The 12,829-nt window shown below is 42.6% G+C and overlaps 1 protein-coding gene across 2 annotated transcripts in view; it reads right to left on the bottom strand.

Moving 5' to 3' along the window:
* Nucleotides 1–8,608, bottom strand: part of pdgfc (platelet derived growth factor c) — a 36,667-nt gene extending 28,059 nt beyond the window's left edge. For both annotated transcript variants that reach the window (XM_076148883.1, XM_076148884.1), the window contains exon 1: nucleotides 7,788–8,608. In XM_076148883.1, coding sequence (XP_076004998.1) covers nucleotides 7,788–7,896 — 109 coding nt within the window. In that variant the 5' untranslated portion in view covers nucleotides 7,897–8,608. The remainder of the gene's footprint in view (nucleotides 1–7,787) is intronic.
* Nucleotides 8,609–12,829: the final 4,221 nt, after the last annotated feature.

The raw sequence follows: 12,829 nt of genomic DNA, 5'->3' as shown, positions 1-12,829 counted from the left end.
GGCGCCATGTGTACACACACACATACAGAGAGTGGCATACACACGACACACAGCTGGCAAAATCATTCCAGTCAGTCACAAGACTGAATAGCTAATGTGCATTTTCATTCCATTTGAGTCTTAGAAATGGATACCATCCCATGGGGATCAGAGTGTGAGCATGCCATGGCAGAGTGGAGTCTGGACCAAAATCCTATTTGTGCATTGGGAAAAGCCATACATTCTCAAAATAGTATGTGTGATTGGGTTACTGTCTCTGTATGCCAGTGGCATTGCGTCGTATATCACATCTCGGCATGTGTGAGGTGACATAATCCACCTAGCATGGGACGGTGCTGAACTGATCATTACTGGAACAGGTGTGTTTTTATTTCCCCTGTAAATTTGTTACAGCTAGAATATTTCACATCTCCATTTAATAATTTCTGGTTCTTTTCTCAGTCTTCTCCGATGGCACATAAAGAAGACACAGTGGAGGTTTGATTTCCATGGGCATGCATGAGTTATGAGCTGGTACTATGAGCAGTATGGGAAGTAATGGGAACTGAAAGTGAGAAAAGCCCTCCACAGGGGCGGCGGGTGGGTGGGGAGTCAGCGTGTGAGGGAAAGTTGCACCTCTGCGCTGCGCTGTACGTGCATGTATGTCTGAACAATACACGCAGGAAAAGCCAAGTTCAGCTATGCATGTCATTATCAGACTAACTATCTAGTAAAACAAGTCCCAGTAGCATCACTGACCTAATGTACATGAACCTACACTGCAAAAAAAATATCTTGAGGATCTATAGAGCTGATTGACTACTATTTGCAGTACACCTAGTAGTTTAATCAACCTGAATGAATGTGAATGCACAATAAGAATCCAAAATTGTATTTGGCATGAAAAAAAAAAGGTAACATAAAATCTGAGTCTAGCATTGAAAGTTAAAGTCCCTTTGCCTAGTTTGTCCATTTGGAAGATATGTAACACTTGAATGAAAAATCTAATGTATGAAAGCTGAGGTGCAAAAAACACCTAAATAATAATCCAAGGACTTCAATAACAAATGTTTAGTCCTTGCTCACTTCCTTATGTGTCAAAAGTGGGAGGCGCCATGTAAAGCTTTACACTACAATTAATCACCAAATAACATGAATGGTGTTAAACATTCCATCCATCCATCCATGGTGTTAAACATTCCATCCATCTATCCATTAATCCATCCATCCATCATCCCCCCCGTGCCGTGCAGAGGCGTGGGGGTGCTGTCGTTGTGTGGGAGGCGGGGCCCTCTTTGGGCAGGACATCAGTGTATCAAAGGGCTAATACATGGAGGCAGACAGCCATTCACATTCACACCTACGGGCAAATTAGAGTTTCCAGTCCATCTAATCTGCGTGCCTTTGGAGTGTGGGAGGAAACCGGAGCACCTGGAGGAAACGCACACAGACAACGAGGTGAACATGCAAATTCCACACAGGACGCAGGAATGTCTTGCTGGCGGGGAAACCACAAAAACATGAACCGTTCTTCCATCTGCTCTCAACACAAGTTGTCACTTCTCAGGTGCACGACGCCGTTTTGTGACCAAAGTGGCTGCGGATACAGCATTGTTCTCTTCCGCTCAAAATAGGAATTTGTAAAAATTGCGGGAAGGCCTCTAATGTGTTCTGGTGTTCTTAACCGTGTGAGGCTGTTCATGCATCAGCAACTCTCATCAATGCTTTCTAAAATTAGCGTGGTTAATGATGGTGCTTGATAACTGTGAAATGTCTCTGCTGCATCGAATGAAACTGCCGGCTCTGTGTCACACATGAGGAAACCTCCAAATCATCATGAAGAGGATCGAATAAAGTCCGTCAGTAAAGTTTGTTTGCCTCACAGTGTCAGATCTGCATCCTGTGACATTTCAGGCAGTGCACTTCTTTTTTGTCAAGCAATGGCTGCAATAACACCTTGATACTGTGTTATGTAGTAAGTGTATGAATACATGTCGTCTACAGAAATATGAGCTGAAACACATTTAGATTTGTGTTTATTTAAGGTCATTCCGTGATCGGTACGATACGGAAGAATAGCTCCAATTACTGCAGGGCTAGAGAGGAAAGGTGCTGCCATGGACCTTAAGAAAGTGAAGACATTATTTTTTTTCCCTATCATAAAAGACACAGCTGTGCAATTCTTCAATACTTGTTCTGGGTCAAGCTCCCCGTCACTCAACTGCAATGTGACGCCCGAGCCCAGTGAGACGAGGAAGGAGAGTCATCACAGGCCATTCTGAAATACCTCTCTGATAGAAGGTGATGACATCTGCCAAGCTATGCAGACATGCCCTCCAGAAACGCTAACCAAGGTCAACTCTTCCTGCTGCTAAGATCTTTCAGTCCGACCGAATTCCAGAAGCCTTGAGACAATCGATTCCTTCGGGGGAACTTGTAAAAAAAGAAAGCACCACACTGGCAAAGTTTCAGTCCTCGGGGGGCTCAAGTTGATCCGATCGTCTTATCAATGGAGGCTTCTGTTTGAAAAGAATCTCTTTTTTGCAACAGTGAGAACGGTAATCGTCCTGGGAAACAACTTGCCGGTATTTAGATAATCAGAGCTCTTTCCATTTTGTCAGCAAAATCATATTAATATTTTTTTCATACTGGCTCAAAAGGTACACACTCACTCGCATACACTCACTTACTTTGCCAACTTTAGTTCTCAGTGCAGGATTCACATGAAATGCTACAACACTACTAAACATCCAACATGAATGGTGGCTCGTGCATTTTATCAACCAAAGTAGGACGATGACGCTGCGCTCATCCTGAGTGAAAACAACATTACATTTGTTTGTTAAGAGTTTGAGTTTTATAGCACTTAAACTTGTGCCTATGCTGAACGTCAATGTGAGGACTAAAACTGTCGAGACAATTCAGCATTTCAAAACAAAAAGGACAGAGGGAAATGACGCTATTTCCCAGTGACTGACAGGTATTTGCTCTGACAAGTAATCCTGACTTCGGGCAGACACACCCCACCCTTCCTGTTTAGAATGCACCAGGCAGAAGCTTTCCCTCCGTCAGGATCACTGTGGGCATTGGGGATATTTGGAGCATGCTGTTTAGAGGCCTTGTCACTTCTAGGAATGTCAAAGGCGTGGTTGAGTCTTGACTCACAATTGTTTTATGTTTGCGCCTACTTCTCGTACACTTTGCTGTGAGCCAGTTAGCCAGACTGTAACCTCTTGAGTCATTGTACACAATCAGCTGATAACATTCACCAAGTTCTTCCGTTGAAAGAGCTAAATTGCTTTTCGATTTCCGTAATTTGGTTGCACAGATAAGGCAACAACATGTTAGAATTTTATCTAATATGTCAGCAGTGAAGCTGATAATATAAAATATTTATAAGTGCAGCTTTTCTCGGAGAACTATTGGCAATGAAACAGTTTGATAAGGTCAAACTGGTTTTCCCTTTAAATTATATTGTACAACTGATGGTTCAACCCACTGGCAGTCCTTATCTGCAAACTGGTAATACTTCAGGAAATGAGTGTCCTGCATGAGTGTCCAGCGGAAAGGGGTTGGGATTACAAGGCCACTACTGAGGCGGGGCTGATAAGAAAGTGAAAGCAGTAAACAAACATTATATCAGATAGTATTTGGAGACAGTATTTCACCAGCACCCTGTTTCCCATTCATACAGTTTCAGACACACCCAGGTGCTGCCCATTACACTTCAGTTAGAAACTGGATATTGAGCGGGTTGAAGTTAAATGCCTTGCTCATTAGCAGCTACTGAGATAATGCTTGGTCACATCTCGTTTAAGCATAAAGACACATAAATTGATCATGTTTGAAGTGCATACTGAACAAAAGATGGTTAGTTCCAGGAAGGTATTTTTGAGATGGTCATTATTTGAGATTGTGATACTAGCAAATAAACCTGTCAAACACTTTAGTCATACATCAGTGCTCAAGTCCAGCTCTGTTTACATCACAACACATTCACATACATAATCCTTATGTGACAGGTAAACAAAACAATTCTCACTTTTTCAGGCTCCTTCCTGGTTTTTCTCTTAAGGTTAAGTCATTGTGATCAAGAGTGTGGAGTGCTGTGTCTACTACCAATTTTCTGACTTCATTATCACTGATCAACACATTTAATGGCTGTGGAGAGCATTTGTTCTTCTTTACCGCGTCAACCTGTGACCCAGATCCCTTGAAAACTCTCTTGGCTGCTGGAAGACAGGGGGGGAGAACTGTTGCTCTTGCTACCCAAAATGACAAACAGCAGGCAGGCGGTGGCATGCTTTGCTTGCCAAATACAGCACTCCACGTTCAAATAGTGCTGACAGGGAAAACATAGACGCCGCTATCCCGGGTCCCCCTCTCTGAAGTGAGATGTTGAGGGGAAAAACTCCTCATGGCAGCAGACATAGACATGCCTGTGCTCAGTGGCTCAGTTGAGGGGGGTGTGTGTGTGTGGGGGGGGGGGGGGGGGGGGGGGGGGGGGGGGGGCGGCTCCTGCTGCTATCGTGGAAAAAATCACGTAACTCCCAATTTGGGGATTTTCTCTTTCTTCCTGACATTGAACATTTAAGTGGGAATTGACTTTCCGGATGAATGGGTCCATGGCGGCCTTTAGAGACCCATTGTGTACATTCAAAAAAATATGCTGGCTTTTTTGGAGAAAATATTAAACGGTTTCAACTTTGCTGAAAACCCCACTCTCTGTTTATACTGTATGGGGTTTTCATCTGACAATAGTGATATACTCTGTAATTGTTGGCCTTTGAGTCTCTGCTTCCCAGTGAGTTCAGTGAACATTCAAGCCATCCATTTTCTTTGAAGGCTTTAATTCAGCCAAGCATACCAGCTGCTATAGGACTGCCCACTACATTGATTCACTGCATATTGCTGCGTTCATTTTCAAACATATCCATCAAAGTACAGCTTCTTCAAACTGGAAACAAGCTTTCCCAGGGAAGCGGACTCATGAAACATCTGACCTGGATTAAAGAATGAATGGAGACTCCAAGTACTTCTAAGTTTGTTTCACCGGTTTTTATGGCCATATCATAATTCCAAATTCAAACAGAGTAAAGAGCGATTGTAACCACTTAAAACAACACAGGGGTAACTTCAATGCCAGCTGGCCACATTGGTAGGGGCTTGCACCTATACAGTAGGAGCCAAAGTTTGGTCTAGGCAAGAGAAGTTGGGCAATAAATGGCTGAGAGGGAGCAGAAACATGGAAGTTTACATTGAAATATGATTTCACGTAGAGCAGTGCTGCAAATTGTTACAATAATAAGTGCTCTCTAGAACAATTCTCAATGTGCAATATATGAGGAAAGCGTGCTGTTGCAATCATGCATTAAAAGGAATGACATCAGCTGACAACACCTCTGAAAGGATCCACTCCTAGCATTAACTATGTATTTGCCCTCATCATATTCAACTGATTGCACCACAATATGTCCAAGCCTACACGAGTGTGGAAAACTCTATATTCTCTCCATCCACCTAAAACTCCAGTCCTCCCACTAATCTCATAATCTTTAATGGAACAGCAGCCCCTGTGATCATTGGCAGGTCCAACGCGTTCCTTGTTTTCCTCCTGTGGTGCTGAGGGGGGGTGGTTGCTATGTGGGAATATCTGCAGGTAATCCCCATCTTCTCACAAATATCTGCCGCCGTACAGATAAGACCTCAGTCTGTGCTTACGGGTGGGCTACACGGCGGTGAAAACATGGCCTTCTAGGGGGAAAAAGTGATTTTGTGAGATGTCCCCTGTCCCCCCGATATGATCTGGAGGCTGAGATACATCTGCAGTAGGCCGTCTTACAGGACAGGAGACCAACACAGATTTAGTGTCCTCCACAATGTCACAAACCTATAGAAACACACACATAGCTCATACAATAGCAAGGCCATACCATACCAAGATAAAGCCACATAGCCTTTGTAATGCATGCCGTAACAATTACAAATTACAATAATAAAATGTGATATCTTGACACAGCAGGTCGTGTTGGAGTGGCTGGATGTGCATTTGTTCTAAGCTCTCCTGAAACCAAATATGTGATTTTTTTTCAAAGCAAAGGTTTATCTTAATGACCGCAAAGGCCTATATCATGTGGCCAACACATAAAAAAAAAGACATGAGCGGAATATGCTACAGTAACATAATCCTTGGTAATGGAGGAAGGAAACTTTCCCATTATCACCACAACACAGACGTCTCAGAGTTCAACCTCATTCCGGTGTGTTTTCATTAAGACATCTGAGAAATCCTACAAAGCCAGACGATGATCGTTACCTCACTTTGCACTGGCCTCAATGGGAGACCGTCCCCTCTGATATCTATAGAGCCATCAGCAAACTGTTGCCAAGTTTAATACGACCGGGGACCGTAACTCTCCAGGCATCGACTACTAAACATGCCAGACAGGTCTTGCTCCCTCCTACTCCCTCAGATCAATATCAAATTGTCTCAAAGTGTCAGCAATCAAGCGTGCCAGAACGGTGAGTATTTGGACACTCCAGTCAAAAGGTTACAGGTGGCCATGCCAGCTTCACCCTCCACCAACTTCTGACCGTTATTAGAGGGAGTTCTATGACAGTTTAACATGCCCCCCTCCCCTCCCTGCACCCTTGTCCTTCCCCTCCCCTCTCTCCTCCCTTGTGTTTTCCTTTCACAGCCGTACTGATTAAACCTGGAGACCCCAGTGGGAGGCTCTGATTCCCTGGCCCCGACTGTTACTTCAGTGAAGTCAGAGCTGAGTCTGTCCTCACACAAGGCCGGTCAAACCCCACTGGCTATGGAATAGTGCGTGATGATTGCGAGACCGTCCAGGATACAGATACGTTTAACATTTGAACTGTACTTTAGAAGCTAGGTCTTGTTGCCTTTTTATGTGGAGTAAACTCTCTAAGCTGCCAACGCATCCATCCTCTACAAATGTTAAACTATGCAGTCTGCTTGGCTATCATATTCATTCATCTTCTGACTGAAACAATGTGGTTTGCGCTGAACTAAAGTCTTGAATAAGCATTTTTAATATTCAAACACACATTTTACTATTCCTGCCTGATATCCAGCACTATACTTATATATAGGTTTGGGTCAGATGCCCAATAAAGAGCCCAAGGAAATGGTATTTACAGGCAATATTTCAAATACCAGTAAGCCTCCATAGTATTCCCTAGAATCCTTCCACACACTTCTTAGTGATTCCATACTATGCAAGGAATGAAAAAGCCAACAAAATAGCAAAAACAACAGAAAACAGCAGGATTTCAAAATTTCCCATAATGCCAAGAAATCATTTAGGGGCATTTATTTACTTTACCTCCCATCCATCTTCTTAAAGGGGAAATCTACTTTGGCAAACTGTTGTTGATGTGCCAGGAAACACTGACAAAACGGAATTTGCGAATTTGATAGTGCAGTTCAGAGGGTAAAGCAAATTACATTGCCTGCAGCTACTACTTCTGCATGAATGGAGCCTTTTTATGATCACAGGGAAAACTTCTCCCAGGGGACATGGAATTTCAGAGGGTTTTCCCCCTTAAAACATACACAGGTACACTTTAAAGGTGAAGGGTAATTTTGCACTTCCTATTCTGGATAATGCTGTTTGAAAATGAATAAAACGCTTTCATTCATTGCTGTTCAAACTCAAGCAAGCTGTGCCTTCTTTTCGCTTTGAGCTCAGTCAGAATAAACATTCAATTATGTGTATGGAAGAAGCCCAAACACTATGTTATCTTCCAACTTCTTAACTTTGCAAAAGCGCACTGAAACTCACCGTTTTGTTCCTTTAGGCTTGGAAGATGAAACTTGCTGATATGACTTGATTCAGCTCCAGAGCCATATTGCAGAAGCGATCCAAGAAGGAGTAATAATGGAAGGATCATTTGGATGAGTGGTGGATGGCGATCACAAAGCGCTGTAAGATGGAAGAGTGGTTTGTATCACCACACACTCTCGTCGTTTAGAGGACTCCAGTGCTGTTTGGGGCACATTTGTAGAGGATAAAAGCAGAATAGAACCCACATAATCTCAACCATGAGCTCAGTCCTTCTGGAGAAAGTGAAATTTAAGTCTTTTCCCCCCACAAATCAAAGCACAACGCTTCCCAGAACTTCCCAAGACCTGTGACTGCTGTGCGTCCTGGTGATTTGGATGCAAGCGCGCACCTGTTGGTTCAATGGAAAAGCTGGATACAAAGTTGCAGAAAGTTGTGTTTTTTTTACGTCGCAGAAATCCAGGAATTACGCGAAAGAATGAGCCGTCTGGCGCAAAAAAAAGAAAAGAGAAAAAAGTATCACCACCTCATTTGAAGTGCATTTTGGCAGCGTGCGTCCGCGGTGCGTTCACGGCTCCGTCTGAGCAAAGAAACTCCCCGCAGATATTCAGGCATTTAGCAGCCAAAGCTCACACACGGGAGACAGAGAAACGAGTCCAGCAACATGATACATACAGTCTGAGCCGCCGAGGCAAACATTCAGCAACACCGAGACACGTTCTGTTGTCTGGCGGCGACGTCTTGAGTCATAACTCGGTGGAGATAAAATGTCGCTGCCGGGCCGGGGTTGGGTTTTTGTGGGAGACTGACTGCCAACTGACGGCACAACAGGTGCTATACATAAAGTACAACTTCCCCAAGCTGAGGAAACTCCCCGTGATGTTAACTATTCCACTGCTGCCTGCATGTCCACTGTTCACTCACACACTCACACACACTCACTCACTCACTCGCCCCATTTGCACGTTAGAACTTCTCCACCACGTTTCCAGGGATAAACTGCTGCGGTTGATAAGCAAAGACAAAGACATTCAATAGAGAGTTTGGCAGGCTTTGTCTTTAAGTCAAGATAGAAATGCTCTTAATCAAAAGCAGCATTACTCGAAGTACACACAGTCAATTTTCTGCATATTTAGTATCGCTAAAGTTTAGGGTTTTGGATAATTTGGGGGATTTTCGTGTTTCTACATCAGTTTAATAAGAAAAGATTGATGATAGAGAGAAGGAGGAAAGTGAAAAACAAAAATAATGGCAATAAAGTAAGCAGAGGTGCATAGGTGAGACGATAAAGAAAATGTGAAAAGATTGTACGAGTTTATCTGGTGTTTTGAATTGATCTAAACATGTAAATAAACGTATAACTGATGTAGTGGAGTAAAGGGAACAAAATCGCCCAACAGTTTTGAAGAAATGGAGAAAATTATGCATGATGCTGTGATGCAGAATGATTTGACAACATTATCTAATAAACCTGGATACAATCTGTGTCATTTTGCTTTCTGTAGTGTTAAGTGAAATTGCAAAAAAACAAACAAAAGTACATTGTCTTTGGGTGGATTTGTCACTTGTTTCAAGATTAAGATTAGATTAAGATTAGAGGTTTAATGACACTTGGTAAGATTTAAAGTTGTTCAGTGGTAAATAATCCCCTTGTTTAAGTACATTGAGTCACAAAGAGGACCTGTGTAATTTGTTCCCACTTGTTAAGTCTTCTAAATACCCTAATAAAACTAATTCTTCGGGCTGAACACTGTAGCATTTGTGGCATTACTGTGCATTTCTAAGCCAGTCTGTCATCATCTAACGCTTGCATGATAACAGTGAAGCATAGAGATATTCACAGCAGAAGCTGAATGATTCAAAAGGAAATTCCCCCCCCACAAAATATGTCTTAAAGTGAGCGTGTTTCAGCCAAAAGCCTCATCGGGGTGATTGTTTAAACCCTGATTCAGTTCCCCCACAGAGAGATAAAAGATGAATGCAGACCCCCTTATTTGGGGAGGATTTATTTTCACACACTTTTGTGCGCTCTGCCTAAATGTTTCTGTGGAAGGAAATGTTTAGGGGCTTCTCAATTTGTCATATCAAAGCAGAGACACCGCTTGGAACAATACTCCCTCCTGTTCCCAATTTCCTTTCTCCCCGGCACAATGTTGTACCTCATCAACTGCGTTTCATGTGGTTCCTCCCATCCTATTGTTGGCAAAATTCACCAGAGTATCCCCTGCAGTATGGTAAGTCTGCTTCACTACAGACACAACAATCAAAGTGAGCCGGAGACATATTGAACCCATTGAGCCAGACACATGATGCAATGCTTGAACAATTTACCCCCAGTCTCACATTGCTCAGAATCTACCACCTCAAAGAAAGTGCAGAGCAACGATCTCTCCAGCATAAAGGTATGAAGGAAGGGTTTTGTGGTTTTAATCAAAGTTAATGGTTGGGAAAGGAAGCCATTGGGGTACTGATACAGTCATTTCATATGTGTGTTGCCCCCATGGAGAGGGGCATATAGAGGTCCTCTTGTGCCTGCTGCAAGGGCCAAGGCCCTTTGTGTAAAGGAGAGTATCACATTCCAGCCCTGCGAAGGCCTGCAGCAGATGTCAGCACTTCACAATGTGGAATCCCTCTTTTTTTTTCACACACACATACACACGCACCCACCCACACACACACACACACACACACATTCAGACACACGCATACACACACATGCACACTCTCACACACACTCGTTCACCCCTTGAGGTTTTGTCTGTAAAAGCTGGCTATTTTGTCTCGTTGTCCACATTTGATTGCTGCTACCAAGGTGGTCTTGTGAAACATGGAGTCTTTGATACAAAGAAATATAATAAACAGAGGAAATTAGAAACAAGGCAGACCTTTTGGGTCACGGCTAACATACAGAGACATGCCAACCAACCATGAGGGCTCTCTGTCCACCAAGCAACGAAGATGGAAATGTATACAACAGAGAATTCACAGTCCTCGTCTTCCAGCTAAATCCCATTAGACTGTCTTGCCTTTTTGGGGCACATACTGTCAAACAAACAAATGCCCTCTCCAAATCATTCTGCATTACACAACGTATCTCTCCCTGTGTCTGAGAAACATGCTTTGTTCCAGATGAAGTGAAATGAAACACAAGGGAACGGGCATGTTTTTAAAATCCAGATCACAGCTCATTATAGCACCTTGAGGAAAAAGACGTTTAAATGACTGACTTCATTTCAATGGTAAAACCTTCTGTAACAGCAGCTTATGCTGTGTGGTCTTGGTAGGAGTCATCTGAGTTAAAAGCTGCGGTTTTAATGATGCACAGATGTGCGCAGGAATTTAGGAAAAGGTTTCATTTTATAACAAATAAAAAAAGTATTTGTACATTCCTGTGTTGATACGGGCAAAGTTCAGTGCTCCTTCTAAGGTTGCCCTGTCCATCAGTGTATGGCTCCACTTTTATATGTTTTATGACCAATGACGTGATATCAATGGGGATTAATTGCCCCGGTTTGCACTCCTGTTTGGCTTTGAAACTAGAGCCCCCTGGTGGTGCCCCTCGGGGCTACAGTTTGCCCCATGCATGCTTGCTGATTCCTCAGTCAGTATTGTTATTAAGTTTCCAGTCTTTGATAAAGCAGCTTAAGTAACTGGAGGATTGTCAATTAGTCCAACATTTTTTAAAACTATTTATTTTTGCACTATTAGCACAAACCTTATCATCATTGGGAATTGTTCCCTCCTCCACTTCTCAGACCAGCTCCAGCTCAGCCTAATTGGCAGACGTGTGTCTTGATCAGACGTGTGATTTTCTGGCTTCAAACAAAACTCATTCTTCGGCTGATTCTTAGGATTTATAACTTCAACTTCCGCTAATGCTTGCATCATCTTAAATTGCAGGTCTGTTGTACTGGGTTGCATCATCTTGGCTCCACATTATTTTGATTTAACCAATAGCTACCCTTATAGCTAAATAGGAAATCTCATAATTAATCCCACAAATTCAATTATTCATACATGAGATATATTCAGTTTGACAGAGGCTGTTATCCAAAGCACTTTACGGAGTTATACTTGTACATCATTAATGGAGGTATCCCCAGTAGGCCTGTAGAGACTGAACTCAGCATGCAGGTACAGTATAATGCTCTTTCCATTAAAAACACAGGACCAACGCTCATTTTGATCATTAACTTTAAATGTAGAATCTGAACTGGATTAGATTATATTCCACTGGTGTTTATTACCAAGAGCCTGCTGGTTGGTTTGTAAATTGTTCCATTTAAAATGAGTCACTAAGGACAAAGGACTTGGTGTTAGTTATGACTTGAATGAAGAAAGGACAAAAAGTTACAACAAAATCTAAGGTTCAGTTCTGTTAATTTTTTATTCAGCTTCATGAAATATTAAAACAGTTTGAACATCCATTTTGCTCCTTGAGTTTGACAAGCGAGTGGCCCAAAAACACTGTGAAAGAGCTCCCCTGCTGAACTGCTCTCTGGCTCCATGCCTCAATCATAATCTCTGTAAGTGTTGCACTTAGTCAACATTTGTGTACAGGGAAGATTCTGTTTTCATTAGGGGCAATGCAGTCTTTTGATGATCCAGGAGTTAAACCCACCACATTACCAAGGTTAATCTGTATGCTACTGTACTGTAAGCTTGGCACTATGATAGAATGTGCTTACGTGCATGTGTCTATGGACTCTAATGTATTTACACTATATGCATGCGTGTGTGTATGTTGACTTTGTTTACACAGCAGATAGAGGAAACACTTGAGTGAGGGGCATCGATGGTGATCAATAGCTAAAAGAACAACTCAGCAGCTAGCCAGATGCCAATATTTGAACATGTCAGCCTGTTTGCAGTGCTGCTGTATAAAGCGGATTTCTCAAGCCGTAATGTTTTCATTTCTCAATTTTCCCACAAGTATACACCATAGATACTCCACTACGAGATTTGAAGGTCCAGCTGCCAAATTTCTGACAGTGGTGTTGGAATTATTTACTCTCCTAGGTCATCCTTTTGCTTACAGTCTA

The sequence above is a fragment of the Genypterus blacodes genome, unplaced genomic scaffold, assembly GCF_046128005.1.
Source record: "Genypterus blacodes isolate CSIRO-AG114 ecotype Tasmania unplaced genomic scaffold, CSIRO-AGI_Gbla_v1 ptg000044l_1, whole genome shotgun sequence".
Classification (NCBI taxonomy): domain Eukaryota; kingdom Metazoa; phylum Chordata; class Actinopteri; order Ophidiiformes; family Ophidiidae; genus Genypterus; species Genypterus blacodes.
This window is presented reverse-complemented; position numbering and strand designations above follow the sequence as displayed.